This window comes from Cebidichthys violaceus, unplaced genomic scaffold (assembly GCF_023349555.1).
Source record: "Cebidichthys violaceus isolate CVI_PGR_0920_01 unplaced genomic scaffold, fCebVio1.0.p SCAF_17, whole genome shotgun sequence".
Taxonomy (NCBI): domain Eukaryota; kingdom Metazoa; phylum Chordata; class Actinopteri; order Perciformes; family Stichaeidae; genus Cebidichthys; species Cebidichthys violaceus.
In genome coordinates, this window is record NW_027176340.1 from 1,797,281 (window position 1) to 1,814,627 (window position 17,347).

The 17,347-nt window shown below is 46.1% G+C and overlaps 1 protein-coding gene across 1 annotated transcript in view; it reads left to right on the plus strand.

Moving 5' to 3' along the window:
• tex264a (testis expressed 264, ER-phagy receptor a) overlaps nucleotides 1–17,347 on the plus strand; it is a 52,594-nt gene that overhangs the window by 1,307 nt on the left and 33,940 nt on the right. Inside the window, exon 2 of the mRNA XM_068711932.1 lies at nucleotides 9,900–10,121. Coding sequence (XP_068568033.1) covers nucleotides 9,900–10,121 — 222 coding nt within the window. The remainder of the gene's footprint in view (nucleotides 1–9,899; nucleotides 10,122–17,347) is intronic.

The following is a 17,347-nucleotide window of genomic DNA, read 5'->3' on the forward strand; positions in this document are numbered from 1 at the left end:
CCCCTCTCGTCTGTGGTTCCAGGTCGCTTTAGCCTTTATCAAGCTTCTGGCTCAAAGCTTGACTCCAAACAAGAAGGGCAAACGCAGCCTCTTCACACGTGTCCTCATAGAGCCGACGTGTGTCTGCGTGTGTCCTTACTGGTCTAATCTGAATGGTTATGAAGCTAACCGTCACAATCCAGATGCAAGACGCAATGAATCTCCCTTTTGTCATTCGGATTCCTCATCCAAAACCCAAACCCAAAGTTTTGGTCTAAATGAGTCACTCCACAGATGAGATCGTCGGTTGTCTTCTGCTCTCATTTCACATTCCGCTGTTGATCACGAGTTGTGTTTTCAGTCAACAAGAAATGTGTCCACAACAGCTGCTCGTTAAACGGGAGTGTTTACTGAGTTCATACTGATGCGAGACGAGTCCTCACACACGGTACCATTTCACAAAGGCAGAATATAGCCTATATATGTGTGTGTGTGTGTGTGTGTGTGTGTGTGTGTGTGTGTGTGTAGCTTAATCCGTGACTTAACTACACAGAACTAGCTGCACAATGCGGTTTTCCCTTTGATTAGCTCTTAGCTTAGCGTGTTTTTGCTTTGTCATCCTTGTTGACATTTGAGTGTTGACTTTGTTGTGGCCGGGTCAGTTGTGCCATCTGATAAACAGTGTGGAGCTCCAAGAGCGTAGGAGAAGCATAGGAGAAATGTAGGAGAAGTGTAGGAGAAGCTTGGGAGAAGTGGAAACTCAAACGGCCCTATCTAGAGCCACCGTTTGCTTTTGTCCACTCTGGGCTCCTGTAGAAACGTGGCGGCCGGCTCCGTGAAGAGGACCTACGCATGTAGACGTAAAGTTCTCATTCTAAGTTAACAAAGATTCTTATTTTCAGATGATTATATACCAAAGAAAACAGACCTAATATTATATTCCATTTCTGCCAATAAATCCCCCCTAAAACACTGTTCCTTTAAATCAATTAAAGCGTGTCAATTGATTGGAGAACGCTCACACTGGAGCACTCTGTGTTCGTCTTCCTGCCTCTGTGGAACGCCGTCCTTCTTTTCTATCAAGGCTTTTCGTGGAAACCCAGACCGTGAGTCATCCCAGTGGAAAGTCATGGCAGGAGGCTCGCTGAGGATATTTTAAAACGTTTCCGCTGGTTCTCAGAAGTCATGGAGAGTCTGAATCACAAGGGTTCTGTTATAGGATAGTCTCAGAAGTCTCTGCAGGGCAGACGTATTTCTGTACATGTCTAATGACTCGGCTCTGTTTATTTTCAGATAATCTGAAGACGTATGGAACCTCTGACTTCCTCTATGGAGACGAACTAGACATCACAGGAATACATAAAGTATCAAAACACTGTCATTAACTGATTTAAAGTTGTTCCATCAGCTTTTGGCTTCTAGTCAGTTAGAAGATCTTCGTCTCCTGATCCAGAGAATTAGACCCCATCAGTCGCTTTTCTTGTGACGCGAGAATTTGTTGACCTTTTGTTTACAAAGGCCAAGGGTCTGATTTCTCACCACCAGCCGCACAAGTAAACTCAAAATGTGAGCGATGCCATCTGGCTGAGACCTAAGTTCTCCAGAACTCCAATTAAAGAATAGATCCGTTTTTAAGGGGATTAGAAAGTCAACTCCTGTCGCTGTGTTTGCATGACTCACGGTGGACTGTGCACCATGCTGTATTCAGACTTGACTCAATACTTAAGCTGGCCTCTGCATCGGGTTCAAACAAGAGTTGTTAATGTTAAGTAAGCGGGTCCAGCGGGTCCAGCGGTGCCGCAGCCTCCACCCTGCACCGGACATTATGCGCCTGTTTGCTTACTGCGCACTAGATGGCAGTGTTGACATTGGGACTGAGTTGTGTGGGAGACAGGCGCATCCTAAAAACCCACATTGCTCTTTATAATTAATGTATTATCATGTCATAAGTAGTGTGACTCAGCCTCATAATTAATTCAGTCAAAAATGGATTTCAGATCTAAGTGGCTGTGTGTTAATTGGTCACTGTGACACTACTCCAGTGGGTTTTTATGGCTTCACTGGTTTTCAACAAATTGCTACTTATTTGCATTCACCTTGCGTTCAAGTTTTGATATAATCCACCGTTTAATGACTACAATACAAGCCGGTATAGGAGCGGCGTTCGGAGTGAACCGCACCGAGCTGGATGTGGGTGGAGCGGGCTTCTTGTTCTGGTGGATGAACCGACCGTAGGCTGGAAGGCAGACGTCTCTCTGCACAGCTGTGGACTGGTGAAGGGTGTGGTGGAGGCAACGCTGTTTACCGCTGAATCATGTCGTGCATGTGTGCTTATGGTTGCCACACGAGTTATTATCACAAAGGCCTGAGGGACTGAACAGTTCGAGCAGTTCTGGCTCACGGGTCAGTCAGCCGGACATTAGTCTGCCTCACCTCTGGTTATATGCTTGTGGGTGTGAGTCTGCCATCGGCCGTCTATTTTAGCTGGCATTCTCTTCCCCTTCCTCCGTCATCGCTGCGTCCTGTGCTTAGCGCCGAATAGTTTTAAGGTGCAGATGTGTGTGTGTGTGTGTGTGTGTGTGTGTGTGTGTGTGTGTGTGTGTGTGTGTGTGTGTGTGTGTGTGTGTGTGTGTGTGTAGGTGTAGGATACGTCTGAGGTTTACAGATCGCAATCAACTGAAACTTTTTCCAGTGTGACGACGAGCGCCCTATCAAAGAGCCAGTATTTGGTTTTGTCCCGTCTGGGCTACCGTAGAAAGATGGCGACCGGTTCTGTGAAGAAAACATGCAATTAATATAATATTCTATTTTAGCCAAAAAGCAAAAAAAAAAAAAAAAAGCTTTCTTTAGTGCTGTCTCTATGCCGTACGGTGACCCACAACACCGAGGGTCACGCCTTAAACACACCTGAGCGCTCAGGGCGGAGTCGCCCGTCTGGATACAGGACCCACTAACTCATTGAGTTCCTGGGTTGTAGCGCTTTGTCATGTTGTGGTCAACCGTTCTGCTCCCTGTAATAGAAATGATCAACGTCTGGTAGAGCTACACACACACACACACACACACACACAGAGCTGCGTCTGACACCACGGTGTGTCCGTACCGAGGCTGGACTAGAGCCGTGGTTTTGGTTCGTCCTCTGATCTGCCGAATATTTCCACTTTGTTTTAGCTTCTGAAGCTAAAGCCCACTCGTGGCTCCCCGTGATGACAAGTGGGAGAAAATGAAATGTCATGTGTTTGGGAGTGGCGATGACAGATGAGGCGAGGCGTTGAACTGCCTTGGAAGGGGGGGGGGGGGGGGGAAGAGGTGTAAATGGGAAGGAGTCTGACTCACCTTGAGAGCCTCGCGGTGCTCCAATTCATCAATCGGAATTTCAGATCACAGCGCCGAGCACCGCTGCACTCCCAGTCAAATTTATTAGCATTTTACTGCTGCTTGTCTGTCTGTCGACAGCAACAACATGAAAGGGGGGGGGGGGGGGGGGGGGGGGGGAGTTGCCTGCTTTTAAAGGTGGATATGAAATGAGAAAATAAATACGCTGATACTCTGAAGTCTGGTCCCACAGGTCTTCAAGTCAATATTATGCACGACTCTCCCCTACAGTGAAGCACCCCATTAATGTTCATGGACATCTCCACACTGAGTGAGATGCTGCAGAACAAGGAGGCAGGAATCCAGACGGAATCTATTACATGAGGAGCTGCACACAACTGTTGAGTCTATTTTTAGGAGGCCTGTTGTTGATGTGGAAAGGAACAACGTTACTCGAACTCGAGCTGCGATTAGTCCGTGAAACGAGACGGTGAAGAATGCCTTCAAAATCCATCCTGCGACGGGACATTTTTCGCGATGTATTGAATGTTGCACAGGCAAATATTCATCAGGGCTGCTTTTAATAAAGAGAGCAAAGGAGGAAGTGGGTTGAACGTGTGCAGAGAGGGAAGTGTGCGCCTCTGCAGAGGGAGGGAGGGGATTCATTCATATCTCCTCTCAGAGAAGATTATCTCCCCGCTCCGCGACATCTGGCTGGAGGAGCGCCACGGCTACGTCCAGCTGGCCAGCGGGCGGTGAAACCGGCTCCACCGCTGTGGCGAAGGAAAACTTGAGTCCTGCCTCCAGCGGGCCGCTTATCCGTGCCAGTAATTATACATGCCAGAACTCCCAGGATGCCACGTGTAATTACCAGCTACGTCCGAGCACAAGCCTGAAGGCACAGCGTTGCACCGAGGAAGATTTCCACCGGCTCCGGCCTTTAAAGCGCCGATGGTTGGCCCTCATCGCTGCAGATTACATATATAATATGTCCTCCTTTTTAAAAAAGGAAGGGGCCCTCAAGGAGGACATATTGATGTCTTGAATAAGTCTTCATGTTATTTCCAAGCGGTGACATATTCAAGTGGCTAGATGTTACGTCGGTCAGTGTGATTGTTGTTCTCGCTGTATATATATCTCTCTCTCTCTCTGCTTTGACTGCGCTGGTTTGGGTCGGCGATACTCGCTCCACTGCAGACGTTGGTGTGAAGATGGCCTAACGAGTGCGGAGATGCCCCCCAACACGTGCAGATGTCTTGTTGTCTGCGGTGTGCAGTGAAAGGACCCTCGACCAACCGCAGCCTCTTCACTCCATTCTGGCGCAATGGTGAACCCAGTGTTGCCAACGACCGGCACGGAGGGCGAACGTGACGACGTGCTCGCGTTTAGTTTTAATTTGAACGGCGCATTTGGTTGTCGAGCGGCATACTAAAAGCCAGCCTGTGCACTGAGAGAAATGTCTTTTATTCTCTTGAAGTTCCGTGCCTCGCAGCAAGTGCCTTCACACAGTCCGTGTGGGCTTGCTTTAAAGAGGCAGCTGACGTTCTGCTTCCGTTCCATTTGAAGTCGCTCCCGCTCTGCCGGTGTAGCTTTCGCGTCGTCGACGATCAGTCGCTCGGCAGTCGCGTTTTTAACGAGGCGATGGCGGAGTATGGAATGCTAATTACGACGCCGTCTTTACGGTTAAACGCAGAGCGCTTGTCTGCGCGCCTCGTTTGTCCCTTGACCTGCCAACTCTTCAGAAATGACCGTTTGTGAGCGAGGAGGAACCGATGCACACCAAGTGGTGAAGACATGCAGCGAGATGAAGAGCCTAAATCCACATTACGTGTCTGCTAATAAGGAATTACCTCTCTCGGCTATACCTTTTTTTTTTTTTTTTATTATTATTGTTGAAAAGGCCCTTGTAGCCTTCAAGCAAAGAATTGCTTTTTGAAATGACTTTCTTTCCCAACAGGTCCTTGGAGACCTGGCTTAGAGGGAATCCGGTAGAGATGGGGAATGGCACTATTTGTGAAAAGGGAAGCCATCTTAGAGTCCCGTGGGCCGCGAGCGCTACAACCATTGGCCGTATAAGTCTTTTTTTCTTCTTCTTCTTCTTCTTCTTCTCTCTCTCTCTCCCAATTTAACGAGCTCGCTTAGGATAGGGAACCATAAGAAAAGAATGTCTGCTGTAGATGAAATCAGCGGAGACGTAAAATTAAAACATGTGTGTATATCTCGCGGATAGCTTGAGTGTACATTTAGCGGAGTTTACTGGTAACTATATTGCCTTTTCTGCAGCCTGCTGCAGAGACAATAATAACATCAGCGCTCAGTCACAATGGCACAATCTCCACAGTCGCTTTTTGCTTCTCAGTGAAGCTGACTTTTAGAGTGCAGCTGCCCGGCGTAGAACTGAAGTAGGCTGAGAATTTCTACCCTTTTTTTTTTTTTTCTTTTTTGCGGTGGTAGAATTTCAGACACGAGCAAAACAACGTTGGCGAGAGAAGACGATACAAGTCAAGTGCATGCCGGTGTGCCTCTCTCTCTCTCTCTCTCTCTCTCCTAATTGCCTGTAGTCTCTGGGGCGCGTTATCTATCTGGAAGCAGAGATGAGACGCAGTCAGGGCCGCTGTTTGTTCTCGCCACCGTGTGGGATGTGAATGATGGCTAGAGCCCTGAATGATATCATTAGTGAACTACTGGGTTTGTCTAACACACTGTAGTCCATCAGCGCGAGGAGAGCGTGAGAGTACGGCGAGATGGTAAGGTGCCGAAGCGAGACGGTGGGAGGACAGTTCCCGTCCCCTCTGCGCTTCGAATGGGTGTTTTCTTTGCGTCTTATCGTAGAGCACCAGTGTTGACGAGGAGCAGCTCCGTGCACGAGACCAACCCTCTGCACATAAATCTGTTTAGATGAGAACAATCCCGTTGTTCAGAACAAGCCTTAAGAAACAAAGGGCTTAGACAGTTTGACTTATATGGTTTAAGGGGCTGGGTGATAATTCAGTATTAATGTAACGATGATATGATCGTGTTGTGTAATTGCAAGAACTAGTAGGACGTGTGAAGCTGCATTCACATGGAATCAGGCAGCCTGCTGGTGGAAAACACCTTCTGGACCGCACAGGGAAAACAAAGCATGCATCCAATTGCTACGGCGGTGGAATGAGATATATTGAGTACAACTATTTTACGTGTTTATCCTAGTAATGCATGTTCTATTGCAAACTTTCTCCGGTGTGAGGTGACGTACCATCGTCCAGAGGCTGGCAGAATGTTAAGATTTTAACTTTTAGATTGTTGCATGGTGTTATGTCGAAGTCTGTTCCTGTTACAAATAGTGTTTCACACATCTTAAAATGGTAGCGCCCCGCCCCCCCCGCCTCCCCCTCTGTGGTTCGCGTTGGTTCAGATTTAGGTAACGAAAAAAAACACACATCGACAGAGAAACAAGGATTCTGCTCTCCCCTCACTAACATGACATCCAGATTGCCGTAGACCGTCTGCCATGTTTCCATGTGAACAGCACAGCAATACTTTGAGCTGAATGCTAATGTCTGCATGCTAACATGCTCACAGTAACAGTGTTTTGTAGTGATGTTTGGTAGGTGGACATTACAGTACAGTCATTTAGCAGACTTACAATTCAGCCAAGGGAAATTTGGGGTTAAGTGTATTTGCTCAAGGGCACTAGGACCTAGCAGGAGCCGGGGATCGACCCTGCTCTCCACTTAGCCACGGCCACCCACCATTTAATATTTAGCATAGCATATAAACATAGTACAAGTCCAGCTGACGACGATGGGAATTCTATCCCAATGGTTCCTGGGACATGAGTAATAATGCTTCATCATAACATGAGAAGGTACTTTTTAGGGACAAGAAGCTACATAGAGGAACTTGTTGCTCACCAGAGGTCCTGTGTTCCTAAAAACATTGTTCCTGTAGAGGAAACAGGCTATAATCACTCTTAATGTGGATTATTATATGGAATTGTTTTCAGCCATGCCGCTCCGTCCTAAGAGCAGAGTTATCTCTGCCTTCATATCGATGACGATTTTGTCAAATAGTCATCTTTCTCAAAATGTTGACTCCACGATCCTGTTTTCCACAATACATACCAGGCCTTAAAAATTGATATATCCTCATTGTCACATGGCTGTAATGACTTACCCACACAAAGCTAACACAGCCACTGCGACTGCCTGTATTTGCGGTGACTCATCGCTTCATTGTAAACAGATCCAGTGTACCTCATGTTGCCTTCAATGAATAATTCCCTGTCAAAAAGGCAGGTGATCTGTGCTCTCTGACTCACTGGCGAACATGGTTGCAAGGGGCTCTGTCAGGTGACAGTAAAGATTATCTGCTCATGCTCAACAGGCGCTGTCGGTCATCATTATTACCCACATGATGCAGACATTAAGAGGCACTGAGGGTTAGGTTGGGGCTCGTCGAATAGATTCGTCTTCGCCGCGGAGTCTCGCTGGCAGCCGGCGATGCTGAGTTAGGCCACAAAAAGCTGCCGTACGAACAAAGTAGGACGGCGGAAAAAAGCCTGACGCGCAGTAGCAACACAATGCAGTCAAAAATAACCCCCCCCCCCCCCCCCCCCCCCCCCCCCCCCCCGAATGTGAGAAATGAGATGGAAGAGAAGAGAAGGTTGCGGCGGTTAGATGTGATAATTGTGCAAGGACGCCAGGGAACATGAAGATGAGTGTTGCTGACTCCCATCTGTGTCCCCCTCAGTGCCAGCCCTCCACAGACGGCCACCGTCACAGAGCAGAAACCAGCAGCGGGTCTTAAGGGACCAGGGCTTCTGTACGTTTCACCACATCTAGTCCACATCACATATAGTGTAGCTACTACATCTGGGCCATGTGTCTCAGTGAGGATTAGCTCTGCATCTCACAACGTTACTCAGACGTTGGTTTTCGGATTGCGTTATCTTTTTCTGCAGATAATCGGTGCACACTTCCTTGCGTCATCATTATTATTGGCAGTTCTCGTGTCTAAATGAATTATTGTAATGAATTTGAACCGTGCCTGCCAGGAAACATGGAGTGAAATATGCAACAACAACAACAAAAAAGAAGGCAGTACAAGTCCTTTTAACAACAGCTCCCACTCTCAATCTGAAGCTCTGCAGGCTGTCTGCAAACATGAGAGTAGGAGAATCTGTGTCAGATCTCCTCAGTGATTTTCATTCTGTCTGGTTCACATCGGACGTGTGGGCGCGTTAAAGGTGCAATATGTAAGATGCTCCCAACCAATAGGGGGCAGCGTTTCATCTCTACTCCTGTGTCCATACACTATAAATGTACAGTCATCAGTTAACCGCTAACTAGCAGCAGGACAAGAATATGCAGGATTCAAAGTAAACGTCTGAAACTCTGAGAGCCGGTTAAAAGTAACATATTTTATAATCTTTACGTGTGGCGTCGGCCTGTAGTTTAAGTTAGCTATCTGCGTGTTTAACTGTACGGTCCATATATATATATATATATATATATATATATATATATATATATATATATATATATATATATATATATATATATATATGTTTTGATGGTCTGTTTATTGGGTTAAATATCTACAGTGGCGGGAAAAACTAGAAAAAACGAGTCGTGTTGTTTGGTCCGTCCTCCTCCGTCGCCAGGAGAGAACTTCCCGGGACGAGAGCGTGCAGCAGCTCCAGGAGATGGATCTTCAGTTAGCTGTGCTGTACACACTGTAAAAAATAACACACAGACACACTTTGAACATCTACATGTGTGACCCGGCTGTTGTTCACCAGAGCTGGCGGCTCTGCGCTCAGTGACACACGAACCACGTGAAGGTCCCGACAAGTTAAAATCAAACCACTGCTATTTTTACTTCCAGACACGTGCAGCATCATCAGCACTAGTGACACACAGGTAACACCACCCCCCCCCCCCTCCCCCCCCCTCCTCCCTCCCCTCTGTGGGCCGCCCTGCTATTTTCACAATGATGTGTTGTAAAACAATGACAGGTGGGGAAAGAACAAGTTGCACGCTTCATTCATCTATTGCAATAGATATTACAATAGCTCAAATCCCAGCTGGAGCCAGCCTCAGGTCCTAATATCAATATTATATTCATATTTTATTTTTTTTAATTTTTTTTGTCTTATATGATAGTGATGGTCAGGAGAGAGAGAGAGAGAGAGAGAGAGAGAGAGAGAGAGAGAGAGAGAGGACGACATACACTCTTTTTTTTTTTTTTTACCCCACTACTAGATGGACAACTTTTATGAAAAATAAAGTTCGTTAAAAAGTTTCACATAGTGCAGCAGTCCTTTGATTGGCTTATTTTCAGTGTTTGCTTTTAATGTGGCCTACTTAACAAATTGCATTTCCTTGTGCATAAGAGAAATTTGCGATATAGATCAATATACACCCGGTGTCGAATCTCACAGAAATGCGCTACAGTATAATTCAATAGAACTACATTGAAACGTCTAATTGTTCCTCCATTAGAAGCCGTTTCCTTGCCTTGCGTTCCATGGTTGTACAATAAAGAAGAGCGGGTTTCTACTGGTTTTTGAAGTGGATCTGCATTTTGTTTCATCTCTCGTCTCTCTCTGTCCCCCTCAGAGGCCGGCAGAGAAGTGCCGCTACGTGGTGGGCAGCGTCCTGTGCGAGGGCGAAGAGAAGCCGGACGAAGAGCTGCAGAAGATGTACGAGAAGTTTGGCTTCAAGGTGTTTTCTCTTCCTGAAGTGAGCCACGCTGTGACCACCAGCTTCCCCTGCACCACGCCTCTGTCTCACGTGGTGGGACCTTACAGGGTCTACCCCAGGCTCGCTTCCTACATCGAGGTACAGAGGATGTGAGAAGGTGTTAGCTCCTTTAGCCTCCTTTTTAGCCGTATATATTCCAGAATTAGTCAAATCTGCAATTTGAAAACACAGGTGTAACGGTTTAAGCAGTGTGCATGTCTCGCATGTGTAGCAGACTGTTTCTCTCTGCGATCATTACTTGTTTCCTAACCTCCTTCCACCCTGACAAGTGTATTCCATCACATGAAAAAGTGAGACGGGAGGTTTCTTCTTCTCTCCTCCATCCTGTGAACATATCTGTCCTCTTTTCTGCTTCCTGCTTGTCCCACACTCATGTGTTGTTTAATTCATCGCGTGAGCAGATGAGGTCTTTAAAGTGGATTAAGAATAGATGAAGTAGTAGGAAACGAAGGTACGCCTTGAGTCCCACGGCCCATAAGCCGGGCTACATGTCCTCGGGATAGGCCTCAAAAAAAAAAAAAAAAAAAGCTATTGACATTTACTGATGACATTTACACACACATGGATTCATTTTGGGGCATCCCACTGCATGAATAATGCTCCACGTGTGTGTGTGTGTGTGTGTGTGTGTGTGTGTGCGCACGCACATTGGTCCATCTGTTTGCTCAAGCTTCTGTCTCTTCACAAAAGGTAAAACTGACCCACTTCCTGGTCAGAAAATGTACCATTAATGTCTAGAAACGATGATGGATTTCTTTCTCTTTTTTTTTTTTGCGAGCGGAGCTTTTTTCTTTTCTCGCATTCATGAAAGTCGGAGGCAGGCTGCTCGTACACAACTGCCCCGATGGCAAGAGGTGTTCCGCGAGTGCCGCAACTCATTGGGATTAGCATTAGCATTAGCATTCAAGGATGCCGAGGAAGGGAAGGATGGCATCGTATCGAAGCCCTCGTGTAGCAGGCGGACCAGAAACTTTTATTAGGATGATGGCAGTGATGAGAATGGATTTTCTAATGTGACCAACCGCCAGACGACCCACTGTTTTATCAGTTTATCACAATTTACCAGCCGTCTCATCTTTCTTTTGCAGTTTGGTTCTCTGCGGCATCGGAGGGCGGGACAAACTCTGACATGTGTGCAGTGACACAGACTAAACCATCTGAAGGTGTAGAAATAGAATCCCTCAGTGTTCAAGTTTAGTAGCGTGTGCATCTTTTTGCGGGCGTGCAGCTCTGTCGGTCTGTGGGGAAAGCCTTCGTGTTTTTACTCCGCCCCCGCGATGCAGAAGCGCTCGTCGCCGGCCGTCCATCAGTTGACCCGAGTTCTATGACGGGTTGTTAAGGAGCTGCTCCTGGACACTAACGTCCCGTTTGTGGTTGCGGAGGGGCGAGTGCGCTATGCAGCGAGGCTGCTGAATAATGGAGCGTTCTTCAGAGAGGCGTAGTTAGAGGGCGGTATGTGAATGTGCGCCTCTATCCTGTACGTATGATTAATTGAGTAGGTTTGTAGTCTGATGGACGGTGAAAGCAGAGAGACGTTTGTATTTACTGTAGATCCAGGAAACCTCAATGAATCTACTGATAATCTCATCCATTTACAAACAGATAAAAGGAACGTTGTGCCTTATTTGATTATATATTTTTTGTGGCCACTTAGTGGCAGTGCAACAACCTAATATTATTATCATTTAAAGTAGATATGGCTATTTTAGTACATGTGTTGCTAAAGCATCTAGCAGACGCAGAGAAACAGTCGCACTTCATTTTCAAGTCAAGTTTTTGGTACCTGGCAAACGTTCAATCAGTATTCACGTTCTTCTAGCTCTGCTTTGGTCTTGAGGGGAATGTCTGGCCGCTACGCCGCTCCACTGTGTTCACCAGCTAGCTGCTAACTGGGTAGCATACGGTCGGCTCACACCAGCTCCTCGGCCGCTGCGGCTTGAAACAAACGTCTGAAGACCGAACAATCTGGAGTCGTGTGCGGACCGAAATCATTCACTTAAACCGCGCTAAAAATGCGACGTATCGCCAGGAACTATTACCTGACCAGACTAAGTGGGAGGTTCATTATTTGGGGGGGGGGGGGGGGGGGGGGGGGGGGGGGGGGGGGGTTGTCGAGACTGGGTCGGGCAGACTGGTGAGGTGGGCTCTCCGTCTCCACAGCTTTCAGAGTGTTTTCTCAGAGGCTCTGGTGCACCTCCTGGCCTTATCAGAGAGAAGGTTAAGTGCCTAACGGCCCTTTTTTTTTCCACTTCAACACTTTCTCTCCAGTCCAACAGCGTCATCTCCACGCCAGCTTACCTTTCCTTATCAGTGCGCAACACATAAGCTAACACACACAGACACACACACACACACACACACACACACACACACACACACACACACACACGGAGGTATAATTGTGGCTTAAAAGATGGGAAGTAGGGGATTTAATCCTGGTGTTTTTAATGTTCTGTTAATAATCAGAGGGTATCGATGCGTGTGTGTGTGGGATCAACAGAATGTCGGACATCTCTGTTCTTTGAGCTCAGCAGTTGTGTGTTCATGTAAATCTAGATGAGTGAGGATGCTCAGGACTCAGGGAGGAGAAGTGAAGGGATGAAGAAGTAGCTTTCACGCCATATTAAAGGATTCTGTCGAGCCCTGTTTGATCTTCGTGAAAGCACCTATTCAGGACCTAAAGAATGACATGGAACAATAGTCGTGCTTCTTATTTTTGGTGGCTGCGTCAGAAAATAACTCCCAGTAGCCCCCCGTGAGCAGAACCGAGATGAGAAACCGATAGCTTCCATCCATTTAGTAATGCCATTTATCCGAATGAGGCGTAAAGCATCACGACAGCATTATCCCCCCCCCCCTTTCCATTTCACTCTGTACTATATGGTGCCACAGTTTTCTTTGCCTTGCAGGTCCCACAGCAATTAAAATGTAGATCTGTAAACCCACCCCCCCCCTAGAAATGGGTTTGTTTCCTCTGGGAGTCTTCCACAATTGCAGTCAGTTTGGGATGTACCTATTGTTGTTCTGGAGGATTCTTCATATGTTGTTTCAGGAGGAGGAGGAATCATGAGCAGCGCTGACAGAACGGTTCGGCTCACAAACGCAGAATTGGAAAAAAAAAAAAAAAAACGTAACTAAGTATCAGAATTTGAGCGCGTTTGTGTTTTTCTCAGTGTCACAATGATAAACAACAAAGCTCAGTCTAACGTAGTAATGTGGCCATGTGGGCCATCCACCCACAATGTGGAAGGTGGATGGGTTTGTGGGGGGTTTTTTTGGCCAGTGTGAAGCTGATGAGGTGACTGAATGTCACAGCGAGGAGACCCCGACGTTTACGACGTCAAAATGTATTATTCAGTCTTTATTTCCCCAGAATAATCCCTTTTTAGATAAAGCAGTTAACAGACATACAAACCAGACATCAAAAAGTTAATTAACATAAAAGAAAAAATCACATTAAAGGAGACAACGCACTTTTAAACAAACCAGCAAATGCATCAAGCTTAAATAAAAAAAAATTTCCCTTGCAGAAAAAAAGCATTAAATACTCCAGTCCAGAGGTCTTCAACAGGGGGTCCGCGACCCCTAGGGGGTACGCGGAGGTACTGCAGGGGGTCCGCGAAATATTTGGTTGATTAGACAATTCTTTCTTTTTTCTTTCCCCAAACATGAATCTGTCCATTATTTTAATAGTTCAGTATTGTATGCAAGATAACAGGTATATTTATGCATAGCAGTGGTACTAATCACTCATTTTCGTTTCCACCATTTATGTTTAAAATAAAACGTCAGTTTGAATAGCTTGTATGCATGATTATCATACAAGGTATGACATGAATATATGAACCTGAATGCACAATAACGAGGTATGTTTATACATGGCACTAGGCCCAGTTTAATATAAAACACAATTTTATACAATATACTGTGTATAGAAGGGGGTCCCTGCTCCATCTCTCTATCAGTTTGGGGGTCCTTGTTGAAGACCCCTGCTCTAGTCTATGATGTTTTTAGGAAAAATAATAAAAAGTTATGACTCATTAAGCTGTGTGAACTGACCTCACACATGGGGTGAGTTGACTTGTGTAACATCTGGACACGCCCAATAAAACCAAAGGGTGAACAGCATCCGACGTCTTCAACTCCACTCTCCAGAGGGATTTTGTTTTTTCTACCATTGTTAAGCAGGCGGTGGGTTTTCTTGAACTTGTTTTAACAGCGTCATCAACCCTCATGGGACTAAAGCATTGGAGATTCCTGGGCTGTGATATAAATATATATATAGTTTAACATCTGTAAGATCAAGAGGATAAAGTCGCAGTAGTGCCGTCTCTCTCTCTCTCGTCTCTCTGCAGTGAGGTTGAGCTCTGCTGTCGTTTTTGGCCGGATGCATGTGACTCGTCTATGTTTTCAATTTTTTAAGTTAGTGGCGCCTTCATGCTTTACTTTCTGATTCATCACCTGCATCCCGCTCATGGCTTATTCACCAGACGCTCTTCTCAATCTTCTTTGATGTTGTTATTTGTTGAATTTAAAAATAGAAAATGTGTTTTGCTTGTCCACAGCGTCTATATTTCATGCAGTGGCCTGATTAGGGGTTATCCAGTGGAACTGAGCTGATTTCAGGTGCAGCCGCAGAGGAAACGACACCTGAGACGCCCTCCGCTCTAGTTAGACGGTTCTGGAGCTTGTATTGTTTGTGTTCTCCTTCACACTCATTGAGGTTTACTTCTCAGCAAATCAGAACAGTCTTGGTTTCTAGAATATTTCGTCTGTTTCGTCTTTATCTCGCTCTTTGTGTCTCGCACCGTGTGTGTGTGTGTGTGTGTGTGTGTGTGTGTGTGTGCGTGTGTGTGTGTGTGTGTGTGTGTGTGTGTGTGTGTGCGTGTGTGTGTGTGTGTGTGTGTGTGTGTGTGTGTGTGTGTGTGTGTGTGTGTGCGTGTGTGTGTGCGCAGCTGATGCACCGTATGTCAGTCAACCAGCAGGAGAATGAATGAGGAATCAGGACACTCCTGTAAAACAACTTCACTTCTTCCAGCCATTGTAGCACAGTTCTGTCTCTAAACACACACACACACACACACACACACACACACACACACACACACACACACACACACACACACACACATACTTGTTTTCCCCCCTTTGTAAGGCCCACACTTTTTTTCACCTAAATGTGGGGTCCACCCTTTCCAGTGACCCAACACCACTGTAAAAAATCAGGCAAGATAAAAAAAAAAAATCTATATAATCATCATCTATTCAATATATCAAAATTCTAACTTTTTTTCTCATGCTAGTTTTTTAGCCACTTTGTTCTGTTTCTAGCATTCACAACTTGTGAGGTCTTTTTACACACACACACACCACACACACACACACCACACACACACACACACACACACACACACACACACACACACACAGACCATGTATTCATAATAATCCTGAATCATGTTACGTGGATATAAAGCCAATTATTTCCTCTCAGAGTCGGGTGGAGGAGTCGGCCCACTCACTGTCTCACATCCTGAACGTCAGGCCTTCACAGCTCTTCCCCTGCCGCCGAGCCGACAGAGCTGAGAGTTGAGGTTGCGAGTCTGAGGAAATGCATTGTTATGCAGATAACAACTCTGTTTTTGGGGCTTTGTTCTATAGCATTTTTGACACCCCCCCACAGAAGCCTCTGGGCTCACGGGTAGAATAAGCTATACAAGGGTTTCTGATTCTCCATTCAGGATTATTTGAGGCACTGTTCAGAGGTCGTGTTTCTTTCCCTTTTCGTCGTGCCTTTCCCACCTGTCTCATTGTGCAAAGTACACGGTAATGCAATATGCTGATAGGCTTTCTTTTCCTAATTATTTCTTGGATGGATGCTGGTTGTTTCCCGCAGCAGAGAAACGGTTAACCGGTAATACTTCCACACGAGGAAAGAGGTCAACGCGTACGAGGGCACGATCTGCAAGCCGAGTCTTCGAAAGCAGGCTTGCAGCAAAATATATATTTTTTTCTCTTCACTTTGAGTTAGACAGCAGCTTTTGTTGCATCTCTGTATGTATAGTGAAGCTTGTACTTTAGCTCATTTTCTGGATATCAGTGGAATCAAAGAGGACATCTTCACCATATGGTGCCTTCAAAACTGGAAAAAACAGTTTGTCTCACCTGGGACATAACACACAAAAACTCTTATAATACATGCACTATAATACACTATAATCATCTCTTTTTTTTTTGCAGTGTTTGCTTCACAGTGACACCATGTCTCAACCCTCATGAGGCACTCTTATGCTTTATATCTGTGGACTGGAGACCCACCGGTCCTGATGCAGCACTATTGGTCCGACACTGTCTTCTGCAAGTATCATCAGGCGTGTTGAGGGTCTTTAACACGGTTCCACGCCGACCCTCCCAGCTCCTTTTTTTTTTTTGTCAGGCAATGAGAACTTTAAACCAGCCCAAAAGGGAAATGGAGGCGGGGTGGGTGTGGGGATGAGGGTGGGTGGGGGGGATTCTACATCTTTAATGCCTCCTGGGCTCAGGGCGCAGACTCCCTTAACCGCTCTCTGTGCAGCGGCTTCTGCGTGGGACGCTGCAGGACGGCAGCGGTTGTGGCTGCGATGGCGGCGAGAGCTCCAACGAGAGTCAATAAGTGCAGCAGTGTGAGTTTGTGATGCGTCTGAGTGGCCTGAGTTTAAATGCAGGTTGTGGCGGAGAGCGAGAATAAGTCTCCTTCATTATTAATGCTGCCGTCCCTCCGTTCCATTTCTTTTATTGGTTAACACTTTTTGAAATAATAATAACCTCGACGTAAGCAGAAAGCAGCGGTCCAGAGGTGGAGGCGGCCTCTGACCGGCGACTCTTCATATTGTGTGTTTACAATGAGTATGCCGTGTTATCCCCTCGCTGAGTGAGTCGACAGTGTGTGAAGGGAACACTCGGCTGCAGATGCACGAAGCTATATTTAGACACCAACGAAGCTCATCACTTTTTTTTGGGGGGAATTTTCTTTCCTACAAAGCAGCGGGCTATGATGTGCTGAAGAACACCTGGGCTCTTCCCAAAAATTCATAAAATGCCTGTTTTCCTGTTTTGTCTCTCTGAGAATTGCTGCAGCTCTAATATTCAGTTATGATCTGTTTGCATATCAACCTCACCTGCTGCATAACCTAGGTGTGTATCGGCACACTACCGGGCTCATAAGGATTCCATTATGGACTAATATTGTACATCATTCATAGCTAAGACTTTAGGATTTCACATAAGAAAAACACGTGATTGACAAAAGCACCCGACAGTAAATT